A 21,355-nucleotide genomic window follows, 5' to 3' on the forward strand; every position below is an offset into this window, starting at 1 on the left:
TGGGGGCAGCCTTCTCATAGAAAACAGTCACTCTGGTTCATGTATGGGGGTCTGAGAAGCCATCCCAGCTGCTAGATACAGAGGTCTCTTCAGATGCCTTGCAGTGTGTGGGGGCCCAGCCATATAGATGTGTATATAGTCATACATACATACAGTCGGTGAGCAGATAGGATGTGAACATTCCCATATGTTATCCGCAGCTGCTGTGATATTATCCCTTGTGTTTTGTGACTCTTAGGACCCTCACGCTGAGGAGTTTGAAGACAAAGAATGGACGTTTGTGATAGAAAACGTAAGTACAAATAACTGTTGTGAAGCATAACCGAGTGCTGATCCTTATGCTGTATCATCAATGTGCGATCAGAATACCTCCAACCCCGAGGACCCCCAAACTATAACCGAGTGCTGATCCTTATGCTGTGCCATCAATGTGTGATCACAATACCTCCAACCCTGAGGACCCCCAAACTATAACTGAGCGCTGATCCTTATGCTGCGTCATCAATGTGTGATCAGAATACCTCCAACTCCGAGGACCCCCAAACTATAACCGAGCGCTGATCCTTATGCTGCGTCATCAATGTGTGATCAGAATACCTCCAACTCCGAGGACCCCCAAACTATAACCGAGTGCTGATCCTTATGCTGTGTCATCAATGTGTGATCACAATACCTCCAACTCCGAGGACCCCCAAACTATAACCGAGTGCTGATCCTTATGCTGTGTCATCAATGTGTGATCAGAATACCTCCAACCCCGAGGACCCCCAAACTATAACCGAGTGCTGATCCTTATGCTGCGTCATCAATGTGTGATCACAATACCTCCAACCCCGAGGACCCCCAAACTATAACCGAGTGCTGATCCTTATGCTGCGTCATCGGTGCATCCTACTCCCAAGACCCCCAAACTATAGGTTATTCTTGTGATTGGTTGTTCCTGATCTGACCTCGATGGCTCACACTAAGAATATACTATTATAGGAGTTATCCCCTATATACACAATACAAGCAGCTGATCAGTCTGGTCTTAGGACCCTATTACACGGACGATTATCGTGCAGAAAATCGTTATATCGTTTGAATTTAAATGATAATCATCTTGTGTAATTGCAGACAACGATCAAAAAATCGTTCATGTGTTGTTGATCGTTGATTTGGATCTGACCCTAAAATCCTTGTTAACCGGTCAGTGTAATTCCACATCGTTTCTTCATTACCTGAAATCAGAGGAACCGATCGTAGTAACGACTATCAATCTGTGTAATATGGGGAACGATTTCAGGTTAACGATAAACCATCTTGTTTGCGATTACACCCCTCTTCTCATAATTAGTGGGGGTCTTCTGTGTGTAGGTTTTATTATGTCCCAGGCCCTGCTGTCCAGCACAGGTATATACCATGGCGGAGGTCTGCTTGTAGTGTTATATCCTCCAATAAGCCTGATATGGCCTCCTGTATATTGAATGGTGTGACAGCGCCACCTGGTGGGCACAAGTCATACAAACACCTTCCCTTACTGCTGGTGGATACATTAGGCCTCCGTCCATTATCCGTCTGTGCTGGAGAAAACATGCAATGACTGTCAGCGATTCCTCCTGGTAGACGTGATATCGACAAGACTCTGACATCCGCATTATGTCTGACAATAAATGGCGCCAGATAGGTTGTCGGTAAATGTCCTGTAATGTGGGCTGGTTAGATTTATATTATGGCCTGCAATAACAATCAGACAGCGACTGCTGCAATGAGCCCAGGAAGGACATTATGGACATCTGGGCTTTACAGTTTGTTTGCAGTAAAAACGATTGTACAAGATAGGACGTAGCGGCAGGAGATCACTATATCCAGCACCATGTAGCATCACCTAAAACCAGGACCAGACCAATACCCCAGTATAAGCCAACCCGGCCGCCAGGAATCTAATGCAGGTGCCAGCTGATCCAGACATTGGTTTGCCTCTTCACAGGTCACAGAGCGCGCTCAGTAATGTCTCACATTCATCTCAAGGGGACAGAGTCTGTCAATTGTCGTCTATGTCCATGAGGCTTGCTGTAGAGCGTGTCACTAAATGCACGTTTCAGTATCTGACTGTAATAAGTAACAGAAAATCTAGGTGACACCTTCCCTTTAATATTAAGGTTTTGCTGGGGATTTCTGATAAATATCCCATTCCCTTGCATTGCTAAGTCTTAGTCTGGGTTGACACTGCAGTAATGTGGAGGCGTTCTTGTATGTAGGTTATTACTATGTTCTGACTGCAGGTCTGATGATGTGATGTGGGGGCTGTCAGTACAGGTCATCAGACGTGGGATCAGGCACATCCAGGACACAGTAATCCATATTACACTACTGTAAGCCCAGAAAAGTGATCTCCATAGGTGCACTGTAATAATAAGACCCCCGTCCCACCAATACTCCCCCACCCCTTCTCTCTGAAAATACAGAAGCTTCATGGAAAGTGTATTAGGAAGTCATTTCAGAGGGCAAATAAACCAATATAGCTGAAAGCCTCATCCCACATCAGCTACAACAGGTGGACACAACGCATACACATGATCCTCAGTATACAAGCAAAAAAAATTCCCCTACTGCCCCAATACGGTATTATAAAGCGGGGTGAGACACGATACATTATAGAGCCCCGGCCTGTGTGGTCAGACCCCCATGGGACTAAGCGATGTCACATGTCCTGGGCAGGGATACCGCCATATACTAGCATTATAGTGCCTTGTTACACTGCCATCTAGTGGCTTCTTATGAGATTAGTCATTAAAAGAAGCTGAGTTATCCGGATTTGTTTAGTAATTTGTTACTAATGGATTTCTATATCCGCCTGTATACTGACTGCAGATTTATACTTACCCAGTAAAGTCAATGGGGAATGTCGACAATAAATCTACAGAGCAAATGCAACATAAATGCGACATTCTGCAGATTTCCAATCCACAAGAAATCGTCAGGATTTCTTTTCTTTTTGACATTTTATTTACCCTGATGCTTCCACCATTAGTATTTTCCTTCTTATTATGTTAGGATAGATATATGTATATATATATATATATATATATATATATATATATATATATATATATATATATCTATCCTAACATAATAAGAAGGAAAATACTACAATAACAGAATGTAACCTGCCCGGTATATATATATATATATATAGATATATGTGTATATATATATATATATATATATATATATATATATATATATATATATATATATATATATGTATATATATATATATACCGGGCAGGTTACATTCTGTTATTGTAGATTTACCTACCACATCTGCTGGAAGTTTCCTCCATATCTACTACTCTTTCAGTAAAATAATATTCTCTCACATTGCTTCTGATCTTTCCCCCAATAACCTCTCACTGTCTCCTCTTGTTTGGTGTTCAGTTTTTTTTTTTTTTTTTTTTTTTTTTTTTTTTTTTAAACACTTCTCTACTTTCCCTTCTTCCTCCTGTAACATATATAAAGGTCCCCATCATGTCCTCCCTTTCCCTTCTTCCTCCTGTAACATATATAAAGATTTCCATCATCCCTCTCCTTTCCCTTCTTCCCCCTGTAACATATATAAAGGTTTCCATCATGTCTTTCCTTTCCCTTCTTCCCTCCTGTAACATATATAAAGGTTTCCATCATGTCCCCCCTTTCCCTTCTTCCTCCTGTAACATATATAAAGGTTTCCATCATGTCCCCCCTCTCCCTTCTTCCTCCTGTAACATATATAAAGGTTTCCATCATGTCCCCCCTTTCCCTTCTTCCTCCTGTAACATATATAAAGGTTTCCATCATGTCCCCCTTTCCCTTCTTCCTCCTGTAACATATATAAAGGTTTCCATCATGTCCTCCCTTTCCCTTCTTCCTCCTGTAACATATATAAAGGTTTCCATCATGTCCCCCCTCTCCCTTCTTCCTCCTGTAACATATATAAAGGTTTCCATCATGCCCCCCCTTTCCCTTCTTCCTCCAGTAACATATATAAAGGTTTCCATCATGCCCCCCTGTACCATGAGCAGGTGTATATGTCTGTGTCCGCCATACAGCAGGCACAGGTCAGGCTAAGGTGTGCGCCTCTAAGTGAACCCGGCAGGGCAATTGGGGGCAGTCCTAATTTAAGATTAGCGTAAGATCTTGTGTAGGTATTGTCACCGGCTAATCAATCACCCAACACTGATCTGAAGCTGCTATATACATGATATGATAGTAGCCGTTCCACAGTACTAAGAGGACTTCTGCAACAATTTTCTGGTTGATTAATTACTTGTGATGAAGAAGTGTCATATAAATCACGGTGACGGCGACAGCGGAAACATCACAGACCCTTATCCAGCATTGAAAGGAAGAACAAACCGAGGCAATGCCATATAAGATCCGCCTGATCATTACTTCATTTCTTTCCCTCCTTTAATCCTTTTTGTCTTATGCTGCAACTACACAGTTAATAAGGTTGATCCATTAAGTTCAACTTGCAGAAACCCGGATCAATGCATTGATCCAGAGGAAAGCAAAAAAACGGGAAAAAAAAACATGAGTCTGATGCCAATTGTCCCATCCTGACTATAGTCACGGTTGCATATTTTGTATCATATATATACAGTGGTGCCTTGGATTAGGAGCATAATCCGTTCAGGGAAGCGAAATCCAGGAAGCGAGAATGACAGAGCTGTGCAGGAGGACAGTGACAGAAACTTTTCTTTACAACAATTTGAATGGCTGAGTTTAAGTGCAGGCACATTATAGCAGCAGTATGTATAGCTGAGTGTGAGTGCAGGCACATTATTGCAGCAGTGTGTATAGCGGAGTGTGAGTGCAGGCACATTATAGCAGCAGTGTGTATAGCCGAGTGTAAGTGCAGGGACATTATAGCAGGAATGGAGAGCATGGGAAACACAAGGGCTGACAGAGACTGCAGGGAGCAGGAAGGAATGAGCAGGGAGATGGGGGCACATACATGCAGCACTCTTTGTCTGGGGAGAGAGGGGTTACAGCTATGGAGAGATTACCTCTACAGTCCTGTCCTCTGATGTAAGCCCCAGCCTGAAGTGGATCTGCTATGATTTGGAAGGTGAGGGAGACTTCCTGGTTCCGAGTACAGTGCTGTAGACCCCGCTATGCAGACCATGCCCCTCCCCCACTCCCCCTCAGTACAGGGAGCTCTTACACCAAAGCAATGCGATTACACAAAGTCACAATTTTGAAAAACTGTGAGCTCTTACACCAAAACGCTCTCAGTCCAAGTTACTCTTAATCCAAGGTAGCAATGTATAGAGAATGGTGACAGATCAGGGTGTATCACTGTATATCTTATCAGAAGAAAATGCCTCTTTCCTCCTTTCCACCAGAAAGGAGAATCACTACGGGAGCTGTAAGTAAGCATTTGATCTGACCCCCAGGCTTGACAGCTTGAACTACTCAGTACAGCCCCATAATTTTCTCCATGCTGTTACTACTTAGGGGGTGCTTTAGAAGTATAGGGGAACAGAATCTTCTCTTCTGTATGTCTGCAGTATATGGGAGACAACATAGAGGATTCACCCACTAACTCAGGGAATAAGGATCCTGTAAAGGGTAAAACCGATGGAACACACAGTATACAAATTATATAATGATTAGAGATGAGCGAATCTTCAGCATGCTGGGGTCCTTCCAAACCCGAACGGTGGCTGAAGAAGTGGGATGCTGCCTGGAAAACAAGGATATAGCCATAGGATGTATCCATGTTTTCCTGGCGTCCCTAAGGCTGCATCCAACTTCTTCAGCCAATGGTAATAAAATTCTGCATGTTTGGGTTTGGAAGGACCCCGGTATCCTTGAGATTCGCTCTTCTCTAATAATGACCAGAATGCTGCTATTCTTCATGTACATATATACCACAACCATGTAGAGTTCCTTAGAGTTTGTACAGCTCCCGAAATAGCAGGACTAGCGTGTCATACTGTGCGTGTCCAGCAGGTGGCAGCCTTTCATCACCTCTGCTGCAATTTCGAGCAATATTCAGCACTCGGCGGGAGCAGCAATGTGCATTGGAAATAACAGGAAAATACGGATGGTAAGGTATCTGGTGGAAATGAAATGAATGCAACAGCCGGGCTAAGCTTCCCTGACCCTTCATGAGAAAATAGAGGAAAATGGGAAGAATAAACCTATTGTGCCAAGGGGGCTGATGAAATTCAAGATCCACGCACATAATCTGTGGCTCAGCCTCTGAAATGTTAATCCATGGCTAGAATTATTTGAGCTGTAGGTTGCAATTTATCATCAACATGGCACCGTGTCAAACAATGCTGGGTGAATGCGTAATGTTTCGGAGCGGACGGGAGAAGCCGGCTCGTACGCCTGAACTGCTGAGTAATGGAATCCTTTAGATCAACTTCTTGAAGTGTTTTTCCTGCGCCCAAATCATTGTTAGCGCGCCATTCATGTGACACACAATACATCCTGCCGGTATTCATGTACACCAGGCCGTGTTCTGAGATGTAAAGTGTAAGGCGGATCACAGTTCTGGCTTTTAAATGGAAATTGGCTGTAAATAATGTAACTCTAAGAGGAGCCCCGCTTGTCATATCGGCCTGCCAGCTACAAGAGAAGGTTATTGAGCTGCTCCACACGTTGTGATAGGAGAGGGGCAACAGGTGGAGGCGACCACTCCGAGCCCTGGACTGCGGAGCACCACCAGGCGGCCTGCTGAGCAAGCAATCAAAGACTTCTACAAAGCGGAGTTCCCCTTTAAGATCTCCGACTCTGGGTGACAGTCTGGATGATGATTTAATCCAGATCCATTTTGGGGTCTTTACATTACATGGTTTGTTTTCTAAAGAAATTGGGGATGATAAATATCTGATCACCTACACAGAATGGAGAGGGGGGTCATATTGGTCGGTAACCGGTGAAAGACCGAATCTATAGAACATTCCAGATAATAACATTGTAGGATTTATAAATAATTATTCACCATTTTATACCATGAAATAAGGATTTGATCACTGACCAACCAGCAGGAATTCTGCATTTCACAGAGCTGTCAGTGTCTCTATAAGAAGCTCCTCCTCTTCTGCCCTCATTACCTGGATTACATGCACCTGTTTCATCTCATTACCTGTGTAATAATCACCTGTCCACACACCCACCACACTTCAACCTCTCCACCATTGCCAGGACCAAAGAGCTGTCTAAGGACACCAGAGACAACAATGTAGACCTGTATAAGGCTGGGATGGGCTACAGAACAATAGTTAAGCAGCAGCTGGGTGATAAAGAAAAGCCGTACAATTATTAGAAAATAGAAGAAACAAAAGATGACTTTCAATCTTTCCCGTCAAGATCTCACCTCATAGGGTAAGGATGATTTTGAAAAAGCTCAGGAATCAGCCCACAACTAAACGGAAGAACCTGGTGAGTGACCTGAAGAGAGATTACTGTTAGTAACACACAACACCGTCATGAAGTATAATCCGGCAGGACACACAAGGTCACACCAGCTCACACCAGCACATGTCCAGGCCCGGGTGACGTCACCAATGACCATCTGATTAATCCTGAGGAGGAGAAAGTGGTGGAGGAGAAAGGATGAGTATAACCCCAAGACCACAGTTTCAATTGTGAAGCATTGAGGAGAAACATCATACTGTGGGGACTTTTCTGCACAGGGGACTGGACAACTTCACTGTATTAAAGGGAGGATTGATGGGGCTATGTATTGTGAGATTTGGGCCTACAACCTCCTATCCTCAGTAACAGCGGTAAGGATGGGTCATGGCTGGGTCTTCCACCATGACCTGAAACACACAGCTGGGACAACTAAGAAGGAAAAACACAGCTGGGACAACTAAGGAGGAAACCCCCAGCCGGGACAAGTAAGGAGGAAACCCACAGCCGGGACAACTAAGGAGGAGACCCCCAGCTGGGACAACTAAGGAGGAGACACACAGCCGGGACAACTAAGGAGGAAACCCACAGCTGGGACAACTAAGGAGGAAACCCACAGCCGGGACAACTAAGGAGGAAACCCACAGCCGGGACAACTAAGGAGGAAACCCCAGCCGGGACAACTAAGGAGGAAACACACAGCCGGGACAACTAAGGAGGAAACCCACAGCCGGGACAACTAAGGAGGAAACCCACAGCTGGGACAACTAAGGAGGAAACCCACAGCCGGGACAACTAAGGAGGAAACCCACAGCCGGGACAACTAAGGAGGAAACCCCCAGCCGGGACAACTAAGGAGGAGACCCCCAGCCGGGACAACTAAGGAGGAGACCCACAGCCGGGACAACTAAGGAGGAAACCCACGGCCGGGACAACTAAGGAGGAAGGACACAGGACCCCTGCACAACTTTTCCAGACACGTGAACCATAGTTAAGTGGGCGTCCTAATCTGTGATGGAATGAGTGACCATAAAGGATAGAGCTGTCAATCACTAAGAAGAGCCTCCCACTTGACTAGTTAGAAATTTACCTTGTTGCCCTAAGAAGCCAATTCTATTGCTGCTTGTTCTAGTTTTTCAAGGGAACAAAATCTGCATGGGAGCATTAGGCTCCATACATCCTACTCACTTCCCATACGGAGAATGAGAACCTTCTAAGAGCTGTGCAGCTCTCTGATGAATGAGAGGTAGAAACCCAGATGAGGGTGGGGGGCTTTGGCTCTAGTCATGTCATGTTTCTTTTTAAAGGTGGGACGGGGTATCTACCTTGTTAGGTGGCGCTAGAGATACTGAGGGCTAATTTGCATACCTTTTCCCAGGAAGCTTTGTGTGTAAGGGCCCCATTACGTGGAGCAATAATCGTCTGAATCAGGCCACTTAGTGTAATAGAGACAATGATCAGCTGATCAAATGTTCTATGGAAAAGGATCAGAGCGGCACTCCGTGTATGCAGGTGGTGCACGAGGAAAGGAGCGTAGTCCCAATACAGTAAATCAGATGAAAATGATAATGTAGGCAGCAGACCATCTTGCTGATCAGCTCTTTTTCGCGGAGCCTTCACCAGACTGGGCTGTAGTATCGTTTTTTTAAGCCAATCATTTCATCATAGCCGGCTGAAGACGTGGTAGTATAGTGTTTGGTATGGTCACTTTATCTCTGTTATATTGTGGTATAGTGTTTGGTATGGTCACTTTGGTTTATTACTGCTATAGTGTTGTGCTGTAGTGTTTGGTCTAGCTAGTTATAGTGTGGTGTAGTGTTTGGTATGATAACCATGGTCTAGCTTTGTTATAGGGTTGTGGTGTAGCGTTTGGTATGGTCACTTTGGTATATTACTGTTATAGGGTTGTGGTGTAGCGTTTGGTATGGTCACTTTGGTATATTACTGCTATAGGGTTGTGGTGTAGTGTTTGGGATGATAACCATGGTCTAGCTTTTTTATAGGGTTGTGGTGTAGCGTTTGGTATGGTCACTTTGGTATATTACTGCTATAGGGTTGTGGTGTAGCGTTTGGTATGGTCACTTTGGTATATTACTGCTATAGGGTTGTGGTGTAGCGTTTGGTATGGTCACTTTGGTATATTACTGCTATAGGGTTGTGGTGTAGTGTTTGGGATGATAACCATGGTCTAGCTTTTTTATATTGTGGTATAGTGTTTGGTCACTTTGGATTTACTTATTTCTGAAGTTTTTTTAGATGATAAGATTTTTACTCACGGTTTACAAACCTATTTATTCCCAGATGAAAACATAAATTTAATCCATCCATGAACCTAATTCCTTAAATTACATTGAAGGCAGCCATTTTTAGCCAGTAGCACCATTCATCAGGGTAAGTAGATTCAACAACAGAGCCACACACAAAGGAGACATTGTGATAACCTAGAGATCTTCACTTACCGAGAAGCCTTCTGAATGCACTAGGTTGGGGGTCCCACACTTAGCATTCACAGGGATGAAGAGAAGCTAGCCCCCCGACAGTTCCTCTATCTGATGTTTACTTGTATATCCCTTACGGGATACGTTCCCGGGGGCCGTATACTCACGATGAGCCACCACCCTCTTGTAGAACGCCACCACTCAACCTGAATACAAATGAAATGAGTAAATGAACTCACAATATAAACCTCTTCAACGTGAAGATCTTATAGACAACCTGAAGGACCTCCTTACGAAACTCTTTGTATTAAGTTGAATTGGTTACATGGAACTAAATGATGGAGTTGTCTGGTGTATTATTCTCTACTATTCACAACCTGGCTCTATTTAATGGTTAGAGGTGGGAAGCCCTTTTGTGTGTGACACCTCTCCAAAAAGATAAAATACATCGAGAAAATTCAAAGGCCTTTGAAGACCAGATTCACATTGCCTGTTTCCTAAGTTGACGAATAAAAGTGATTCCTAATCTTTGTGAAGGAAGCTTTGATGGCCGTAGGGTGCCAGGTTTAATGCACCGGTCGAGCAGAGGTTTGGAGTGCTGTCGATGGTGGACACATCTCCAAGTCATTCTCCACATTTTGCTTACTGATTTAGAATCAGAATTAGTTAGTTTTAGTTTTGCTCAATTCAATTTTAAAAGTTTTTGTAAGGTCTTTGGGTTATTTTTGGGTTTGTTATAAGCTCAGTGAATGGGTGCGGATCTACAAGATTGGTACTTATTGGTCTGTGTAGTAGATGACAGAGTTGTGATAATATGACTATAGCAGAAAATTCAGTAGGCAAAAAAAAAACCCTTCCTCCTATGTCCGCACACTGCATTAATTTCCATATGCTATGTTCATCAGGTTTAGTTAGCCAAGACCAGACCTAGTTAAGCAGCCTATATTCACTGATTAAGCTATAAAGAAGTTGTTGTGTTGGAAGCAGGAGAATTGGACACGTGTAAGGATCCGATAGAGAGGTGGTGATGGCTAGATGGCCATGGTAGAGAGTCTCCCAAACGTCATGACTTGTGGGTTGTTCTCAGTTTTCAGTTGTCCAAAATAGCACAATCAGAAATGGGGTCATGGGTAGTGATTTACTCATCTCTAGTCATGGGTATCCAAGGTTCAATGATGTGTAAGAAGAGCAAAGCCTAGTTTGTCTGGTCTAGTCCCACGAAGAGCTGCTGTAGTGAAAACTGATAAAAAGGTTGCTGCTGGTTGTAAAAAAAAAAAAAGTGTCAGAACATTACAGCTTGTTGTCTATGGGGCTCTGGGGTCTTAGACTGGAGTGCGGTTCCCCGGTTCCCTGTCTACCTTGGTAGACACAACCCTGGCAGGTTAGCATTAGTTCTGGACTATGGAGCAATGAAGAAGATGGCGTTTTCTTACATAATGAAGATGGCCGCGTGAGTCCCGTACCTGCAGAAGAGGTGGCTCTAGGATGTATTATGGGAAGAAGATAAGGATGCCCTGTAACACCTAAAATCAATGGCTGTTCATGTCCCCCTGTACGTAACCATCTTACAGACCACATCCACCCCTACATGGCAGCAACCTCCGTGAACAGAACGATTCGGCAGAATACTGTTGGTTCTGGCAGGGGTGTATTGTTCTGATGCAGAACAATATCATTAAAGAGATGGATAAAGACATGAGATTATAGAACATAATAGCATATAGGAAAATATCACAATGAGCAAGAAGAGGCTTTACATTCTGTGATGCTACAAAGCCTCCCGTAAGGTCCATCCCAATTACAGATGATGCATAGGTCTCTGTAGATCGCCTTTGCTGAGGTTCCTGGTATGGTTGGTAAATGGCAGAGCTGGAGTTAGAGGAGACAGGTACGAGGGGTGTGAACCACATTCGATAGACGTCCAACATTTATCCAATGTCTATGGGGGTTATTAAGTATTCAGTTTCTTAAAATGAATGGCCTAACTTTAGGAGAAGTTGTCAGTATTGGATCGGTAGGGTTCCATCCCTATGCTGGTGTTTTTGTTTAGCTTTTTTTTGTTTGTTTTTTAAAGCCTCGATACCCAGTTTTAGAATGAACATGGTGCCATACAGAGGTACCATATGCGGCACATGGAGGGGCTCGGTAATAGTATGATGTCTATGCGGTGCTGTAAGTCCCAGCAAGCTTTGCCAGTTAAGTCAGTCCATTCTTACTCAGCCTGAATAACGTGAATGTTATTTGCAGAAAGTGTTGTAGGCTCCAGACGTTGAGGTATGACGGGTCATGACTTGACTTTTTTTTCAGGGTAATTGAGTTGTCATCTAAACACGTTGAGTAACACATTTTGCCGGCGTTTGCAGGGAGTGCGTGAACCGGCAGCAGCCTTGTTTAACCTATTGTTCAAGTTAATTGACTCCTTCAGGTGACTCGGTTTATGGTCTAGTGAATACTGTTCCCCCGGGTTTAAAGGAAGAAGAGTAGGTTTTATCTTGTCACAGATCATACAAGACTTCTTAACTCTATTAGCATGGGTCTATATCATCTGTGTGTTTTATATCATCTAGGTTTTATATCTCTGTGTGTTTTATATGTTGCACTTCACAAGGTCTGCTAATCCGTCCTATAGGTGAGAGCCTATGGTAAACCAGTTGTGCCCATGTCTTTCTGTAGTAACTGGATCTGTTTCTATAGAGGAGAAGTATATTGATGTATACGTCTTCCTCTGGCTCCTCTAGGTCAGTGTTCCCATCCTGTGGCTCTTCAGCTTCTGTGAAACTACAACTCCTAATAGCCAAAGGCAGTCAGGGCATGATGCGAGTTGTACTTTCACAACAGCTGCAGAGTCATAGGGCCCTATTCCACGGGACAATTATCGGTCAGATTATCATTAAATCATTCGAATCTAAACGATAATCGTTCGTTTGAATAGCAGTTAATGGTTAACGACCGAACAAGAAATCATTGATCGTTTAGTAACACCTGGACCTATTTTTATCGTTGCTCGTTCGCAAATCGTTCGCATTGAATAACATGTCGTTCGCAGTAGTGACAAATGCAATAGCGACGACAAGACGACCACAAGAACTATCATAAGTAAAGATTATCGTTCCATGTAAATGGGCGAATGATCTCAGGTCTTTTATCGTTTATCGTTAACGATTATGTGAACGACAATTGGCCCGTGGAATAGGGCCCTTAGGATGGGAAACTGTGACCTAAGGGATTCTGTAACACATTGCAGAGCTGCAGGTGGGGTATGTGCAGTATACATTGTAGAGCTGTAGGTGGGGTTTGTGCAGTGTACATTGTAGAGCTGTAGGTGGGGTATGTGCAGTGTACATTGTAGAGCTGTAGGTGGGGTATGTGCAGTATACATTGTAGAGCTGTAGGTGGGGTATGTGCAGTGTACATTGTAGAGCTGTAGGTGGGGAATGTGCAGTATACATTGTAGAGCTGTAGGTGGGGTATGTGTAGAGTACATTGTAGAGCTGTAGGTGGGGTATGTGCAGTATACATTGTAGAGGTGTAGGTGGGGAATGTGCAGTATACATTGTAGAGCTGTAGGTGAGGTATGTGCAGTATACATTGTAGAGCTGTAGGTGGGGAATGTGCAGTATACATTGTAGAGCTGTAGGTGGGGTATGTGTAGAGTACATTGTAGAGCTGTAGGTGAGGTATGTGCAGTATACATTGTAGAGGTGTAGGTGGGGAATGTGCAGTATACATTGTAGAGCTGTAGGTGAGGTATGTGTAGAGTACATTGTAGAGCTGTAGGTGAGGTATGTGCAGTATACATTGTAGAGGTGTAGGTGGGGAATGTGCAGTATACATTGTAGAGCTGTAGGTGGGGTATGTGTAGAGTACATTGTAGAGCTGTAGGTGAGGTATGTGCAGTATACATTGTAGAGGTGTAGGTGGGGAATGTGCAGTATACATTGTAGAGCTGTAGGTGAGGTATGTGCAGTATACATTGTAGAGGTGTAGGTGGGGAATGTGCAGTATACATTGTAGAGCTGTAGGTCGGGTATGTGCAGTGTACATTGTAGAGCTGTAGGTGGGGTATGTGCAGTGTACATTGTAGAGCTGTAGGTGGGGTATGTGCAGTATACATTGTAGAGCTGTAGGTCGGGTATGTGCAGTGTACATTGTAGAGGTGTAGGTGGGGTATGTGTAGAGTACATTGTAGAGCTGTAGGTGGGGAATGTGCAGTATACATTGTAGAGCTGTAGGTGGGGTATGTGCAGTATACATTGTAGAGCTGTAGGTGGGGTATGTGCAGTATACATTGTAGAGCTGTAGGTGGGGTATGTGCAGTATACATTGTAGAGCTGTAGGTGGGGTATGTGCAGTATACATTGTAGAGCTGTAGGTGGGGTATGTGTAGAGTACATTGTAGAGCTGTAGGTGAGGTATGTGCAGTATACATTGTAGAGCTGTAGGTGGGGTATGTGCAGTATACATTGTAGAGCTGTAGGTGGGGTATGTGCAGTATACATTGTAGAGCTGTAGGTGGGGTATGTGCAGTATACATTGTAGAGCTGTAGGTGGGGTATGTGTAGAGTACATTGTAGAGCTGTAGGTAAGGTATGTGCAGTATACATTGTAGAGCTGTAGGTGGGGTATGTGCAGTATACATTGTAGAGCTGTAGGTGGGGTATGTGCAGTATACATTGTAGAGGTGTAGGTGGGGTATGTGTAGAGTACATTGTAGAGCTGTAGGTGGGGAATGTGCAGTATACATTGTAGAGCTGTAGGTGGGGTATGTGTAGAGTACATTGTAGAGCTGTAGGTGAGGTATGTGCAGTATACATTGTAGAGCTGTAGGTGGGGAATGTGCAGTATACATTGTAGAGCTGTAGGTGGGGTATGTGTAGAGTACATTGTAGAGCTGTAGGTGGGGTATGTGCAGTATACATTGTAGAGGTGTAGGTGGGGAATGTGCAGTATACATTGTAGAGCTGTAGGTGAGGTATGTGCAGTATACATTGTAGAGCTGTAGGTGGGGAATGTGCAGTATACATTGTAGAGCTGTAGGTGGGGTATGTGTAGAGTACATTGTAGAGCTGTAGGTGAGGTATGTGCAGTATACATTGTAGAGGTGTAGGTGGGGAATGTGCAGTATACATTGTAGAGCTGTAGGTGAGGTATGTGTAGAGTACATTGTAGAGCTGTAGGTGAGGTATGTGCAGTATACATTGTAGAGGTGTAGGTGGGGAATGTGCAGTATACATTGTAGAGCTGTAGGTGGGGTATGTGTAGAGTACATTGTAGAGCTGTAGGTGAGGTATGTGCAGTATACATTGTAGAGGTGTAGGTGGGGAATGTGCAGTATACATTGTAGAGCTGTAGGTCGGGTATGTGCAGTGTACATTGTAGAGCTGTAGGTGGGGTATGTGCAGTGTACATTGTAGAGCTGTAGGTGGGGTATGTGCAGTATACATTGTAGAGCTGTAGGTCGGGTATGTGCAGTGTACATTGTAGAGGTGTAGGTGGGGTATGTGTAGAGTACATTGTAGAGCTGTAGGTGGGGAATGTGCAGTATACATTGTAGAGCTGTAGGTGGGGTATGTGCAGTATACATTGTAGAGCTGTAGGTGGGGTATGTGCAGTATACATTGTAGAGCTGTAGGTGGGGTATGTGCAGTATACATTGTAGAGCTGTAGGTGGGGTATGTGCAGTATACATTGTAGAGCTGTAGGTGGGGTATGTGTAGAGTACATTGTAGAGCTGTAGGTGAGGTATGTGCAGTATACATTGTAGAGCTGTAGGTGGGGTATGTGCAGTATACATTGTAGAGCTGTAGGTGGGGTATGTGCAGTATACATTGTAGAGCTGTAGGTGGGGTATGTGCAGTATACATTGTAGAGCTGTAGGTGGGGTATGTGCAGTATACATTGTAGAGCTGTAGGTGGGGTATGTGTAGAGTACATTGTAGAGCTGTAGGTAAGGTATGTGCAGTATACATTGTAGAGCTGTAGGTGGGGTATGTGCAGTATACATTGTAGAGCTGTAGGTGGGGTATGTGCAGTATACATTGTAGAGGTGTAGGTGGGGTATGTGTAGAGTACATTGTAGAGCTGTAGGTGGGGAATGTGCAGTATACATTGTAGAGCTGTAGGTGGGGTATGTGTAGAGTACATTGTAGAGCTGTAGGTGAGGTATGTGCAGTATACATTGTAGAGGTGTAGGTCGGGTATGTGCAGTATACATTGCAGAGCTGCAGGTGGGGTATGTGCAGTATACATTGTAGAGGTGTAGGTGGGGTATGTACATTATACATTTCTTAATAACTTCCATTTGACCGACTGGAAAATGTAATTCCCTTGCAGCTATGAAATTATGTCACGTATCAAACAAACATGTGAATGTGTTTTTTACCCTCTTAATATCCTTTGACCTGTTAAGTGCTTCTCTCCCTGACCTCAGGAGCAGCGCTCCCCGACCTTACATACACAGAGCATCAAATGCACTGTCATTCTGTGTAGACCTTCAAAGGCAACGTCTGACAGTCGGGGCGGCGGGGTCGCTCCACAATGGCCGCCTGTTCTTATTTCTGTACAAATTGAACTCCTCACCTTGTATTAATATTTGTACTAATGACAGACTTGTAAAACTGGTTTAAGATCCTTGTAAGTGTGTACATTCGGGAACCTCTTCCTTCACTTTAATGTGAGTGGTCAGGTTACATAACCAGCCACAACAATGGCCGCATTTTATTATAATATGGAGAACTTATCTTTCGTTTCCATACAGAATCAGCAGATTTCCTCCTAAATTTGTAGGCGGAATCTGGTCCGTTATATATTACAAAGAACATATCACTAGTTACAGGCCTCCCATACTCTTGTTGGTTTTGTCTAAGTTCCAGAAGTAATATATGCTTAGCTCCCAGTCTAGCCCAGGTCGCAGAGCATGCCCACACACCTCTTCCATTGTAGTGAATGGGGTGTGAACCAGTCTATTATGTCTGTGAGACTTCCTGTAAATCATATTGTTTAAAAACATTTCAGGAAAAATGGCTTCCCCCATAATACTTTACTAAAGACAAAAATATTAGCTAGAAAATAGAGATGAGAAGTTTCTGTATTTCACTATATACTTTCACTATAATACTTCTATGTGTATTATGTTTGTAGGAATCTCCTTCCGGACGTCGGAAAGCCCTCGCTACCAGCAACATTAACATGAAGCAATACGCCAGCCCCATGCCTACCCAAACTGACGTCAAGCTGAAATTCAAGCCCCTCTCCAAGAAGGTCGTATCAGCCACCCTGCAGTTCTCCTTATCGTGCATCTTCCTCCGAGAAGGCAAAGCTACGTAAGTCTTACTCCAATAGCTGATGTTACTGCAGGAGTATTAGGTGGAGTTTGCCAGGGGCGGCATCACTGGGGCATTGGCTGTGGTGGTGGATGGCACTTAGGGGGCGCTGTTTGTTCTTATAGATGTTTTGGGACACCAGCTGTTGGTACATTTATAGGGGTGTCCCTGTAAGGGCCCTATTACATGGAGTGATAATTGGCCTGATTGGGCTGATCATTGCTCTGTGAATAGAGACAACGGTCAGCCGATAAAACGACCATCAGCTGATTGTTTCTTTGCTGCTCGTTTACAGTACTGATTGGGCCTTTGTCGGCCCATGTAATAGGACCCTAAGGGCTCTATTACACAGGACAGTTATCGTGCTAATTATTGTTATATCATTAAACGATTGAATGACCAACAACAAATCGTTCATTGTTCGTGTGGTGCTGACGTCGAAATTGTTAATCGTTCGCTGTAATTCCTCATTGTTCCTTCATTTGCTTGTATCAGATGGAGGAAACGATTGTAGTAACTACCGACTATCGCTCTGTGTAATATAGTGAACGATTTTAGGTTAAAGATAATCAATCTAATTTCCGATTATTAATTGTTTAAAAAATCACTTTGTCTAATAGGATCCTTAGGCGATAACATTTTCTACACCTGGATTGTGATGACTTTCACTGTAATAGAAGTTCGGACCTTTCTATTGAACCTATCGATTCCACTTTGTAGATTTCTGCCTCTTTGTTACACAGTCGTTTCTTTTTATCCCTCTTTTCCTTCTTCCTTTTATCGTTTTTTTTTACCACATTACCAAAGTTCAGTTTTGTTGCCTGACAACATTTAATTGTATTCTATCCTGCAATCATCTCCGCGGGTATTAAAATGTGCAGATTCCTTGGGAGGCAAAGAAAAGTCTATTTCAGTGTCCGGTGTTAATCCGCCGCGCTGTTGTACACGTTGTGAGTGTGAATTGTGCAGAATGACAATTACACAAATATATCATTAAATTGGGAGCCGGCCATCAAAATGCAGATAGGGTATTATTTCTTCCCTTTCTGGAATAGATCATTTCTATTAATAAAAAAAAAAATATAAAAACATTTTTCCGGTTCGGCGTCAGTAACAGATATTTTTACAAATCGCCGACACTGTAACCCCGCTGCGTAATAATATTCCTTCTTGCATATTGCACAATACAAATGTGCCCCTGCTTTGTAACCGCGCGGTAGAATAATGGCTTCTCGCAAAGCAGACGGCTGATTAGTAGGAACATCTGAAATCGCTGCTTTTCATGGAAACCTTTTATTTCATTTTATTTTTTTATTTTTTCAAAGGAAACTAAATGATAGCAAATAATGAGGTAAATGTGTTACTTATGCCTGTAAGACTTCTAGTCCGGGAGGAGGACGAGAAGATCCGCTCCTGCCGCAGGGTACAGGCCCGGTTATGTCACAACATAAGGATATTCTTCTTTTAGTAAATAGAGATTACTCATTGTATACACGTTACCCATCGATTCCTTCTCTGCCTGCTGCCATTCACTGTTTATTTTAAAGGAATCTCTAAGCTGCAGATAGGGACATGAAGCAAATGATTTCTGTCTATTAGCTGATGCTGTTTGCAGTGTTATAAAATCATATTTTCTTTCTAAGCTCCAGAGTCATAGCGGCAGTGCTGAGCTCCAGAATGCATGCCTCCTCCCTCCCCCACCCTTTCTTTCATGATTGATGTAAAGGGTTTGGCTTTCAATACTGAGGCTTATACACATGTAGGCTGGGGAAGATGGAAGGAGGCAGCATGCTGCAGCTCAGCTTATATAACTCTTGAGCTTAGAAAGAAAACATGATTTTATAAATGTGCAAACAATCATCTGCTAAGAGACACCTGACCTGCCCATGTGCAAGATAAAGAGCCCACAGATTCCTTTTAAAGTCCTGGTCATGTGATTACAGACAGTTCATTATAAGGCGGAACTCTAGAAGCTATAAAGATTTCTGTCTGTCTTCTGAACAGAAATTGATGTTATATCTGATGACGTTTCTTATGCTGTGTAATAGGAAACACTAGAATAAGCAGCGTGCACGCTAGTAGTCGCATCAGTTCAGAAAATCTAGGACCCCCCCAGTGCATCCCTGTAATGACTGACTACTGACGTGGATCAGTATACATCAGAGGATCAGCAGGTGACAGAGGGGCCAGGACCACCCTGGCCGCTTCCTTCAGAGACAGCACCGCTCTTGTCCACAGTTTGGGTGCAGGTTTTGTTACTCAGTTCCATTGAAGTGAATGGAGCTTAATTGCAAACCGCACCTGACCTGGAGAGCAGTGCTGTCTCTGCAAGAAAGCAGCCATGTTTTTGTAGCGCTGGATTACACACAAACACACACACACACACACACACACACTCTGCCTTTAGCAGATCCTTGATGGATCTGGGGTCCTCGTTTTTGAGATCATATTTTGTGGCCGCTTATTTCTTCCAGAGATGAAGATATGCAAAGTCTTGCCAGTCTGATGAGTATGAAGCAAGCGGACATAGGAAACCTGGACGACTTTGAGGAAGACAATGAGGATGATGAGGAGAATAGAGTCAACCAGGAAGAGAAAACCGCTAAAATTACAGGTGAGTAAACTGCTAAAGCAGCGGAGGTGGCGGTGATGATGTGTGATGTGCAGTCGCGCACACTGCCAGGGACGGACCACATGGGGGCGCTCCAGGCATCCAGCGGGATGAGAATCCGGCTACAGGAAATGTTCAGTGTCCCATAGAAATGTACAAATTATTTCCTGGTAATTGTATAAATTGTGTAGAAGAGAATGTGTAGCCGCCTCTATTCCTTACCCAGAGGGACTGTCTCATTCCCTCATCTCTTGTACACTCTAGGATTGTGTCTACATATCCTGATATCTGTTCGGAGCCGCACTTTGGGGTCCATCCCTTTTACTGACCCCATTTGTGGGTTGTGGGACAGCCTTGCACTGTTGGGGGGATGTGTGTGTGTGTGTGTGTGTACAAGGTGAACCTATAAACTCTGTGCAGTTGATTCAAGCCCAGGACCTCAATACTGCTGCAAAGTACATAAAGGGGTTTCTCCAGCGTCAGAAAAACATGGCCACTTTCTCCCAGAGACAGCACCGCTCTTGTCTCCAGGTCAGGTGCGGTTTTGCAGTTAAGCTCCATTCACTTCAATTGAGCAAAGTTGCAAAACCTGCACCTAAACTGGAGACTAGAGCGGTGCTGTCTCTAGAAAGTGGCCGTGTTTTTGTAGCGCTGGAGAACCCCTTTAAGGAATTTCCCCGTCATTGGGATATGTCACCAATTGTGAGAATACATTTTTTTCTCTCAGCTGGGCAGGGACCTACAGCATAGTCCTATTCCAGTGACTGGAGACATGGCGCAGTACCCTGTACAGCTAGGTGCCGGGTGCCACCATGTCATTTGTCCCCGGGTCACACAGACCTTTGTATATACTTTCATATACATACATAACATACATATGGGGTAGATCAGAGTATCTCTTCTGACTATAGAAGGTTTTGCCAAGGCGACAGTACTATCAGTATACGGCACATAACTTCCAGTCCTTAAGTTTCTCTCCTGATTTAAGCCGGATTTTAGCTAGACGAGGCATATTGTTTAGACATCTAAGGGCCGAAGTTCTGAACCCCAGGGGGACACGCCATGGCTATAGTTACTGTCTCAGTGTATGATCATAGCATAGAAAGGAAGTCCGAATTGTATGCAGAATGGAGGAAGCCAAACGTTTCTGCAAATACCGGTTTTACTCTTTAAAGAGTAATTGACAAAAAAAAAATGTTCTTTCAAATCAACTGGTGCCAGAGATTTGTAATTTACCTCTATTAAGAAATCTCCAGTCTTCCAGTACTTATCAGCTGCTGTATTTCCGCAGGAAGTGGTGTATTCTCTCCAGTCTAGAGAGTAGGAGAGGTTTTCTATGGGGATTTGCTGCTGCTCGGGACAGTTCCTGACATGGACAGAGGTGGCAGCAGAGAGCGCTGTGTCAGACTGGAGAGAATACACCACTTCCTGCAGGACATGCAGCAGCTGATAAGTACTGGAAGACTGGAGATTTATTTTTTTAGTAGAAGTAAATTTCAAATCTCTGGCACTTTCTGGCACCAGTTGATTTGAAAGCATGTTTTAGCTGAACTTCCCCTTTAAAGGTATGTGTTAGCATAGGTAGGTCTGTG

The 21,355-nt window shown here is 43.7% G+C and overlaps 1 protein-coding gene across 5 annotated transcripts in view; it reads left to right on the plus strand.

Annotated features, from left to right (window-relative positions):
- Positions 1-21,355, plus strand: part of EHBP1 (EH domain binding protein 1) — a 253,241-nt gene that overhangs the window by 46,334 nt on the left and 185,552 nt on the right. For all 5 annotated transcript variants that reach the window (XM_069955491.1, XM_069955487.1, XM_069955486.1 and 2 more), the window contains exons 5-7: positions 239-292; positions 16,971-17,152; positions 19,627-19,766. In XM_069955491.1, the coding sequence (XP_069811592.1) occupies positions 239-292; positions 16,971-17,152; positions 19,627-19,766 (376 nt within the window). The remainder of the gene's footprint in view (positions 1-238; positions 293-16,970; positions 17,153-19,626; positions 19,767-21,355) is intronic.

Source organism: Dendropsophus ebraccatus, chromosome 15, assembly GCF_027789765.1.
Source record: "Dendropsophus ebraccatus isolate aDenEbr1 chromosome 15, aDenEbr1.pat, whole genome shotgun sequence".
Lineage (NCBI taxonomy): Eukaryota > Metazoa > Chordata > Amphibia > Anura > Hylidae > Dendropsophus > Dendropsophus ebraccatus.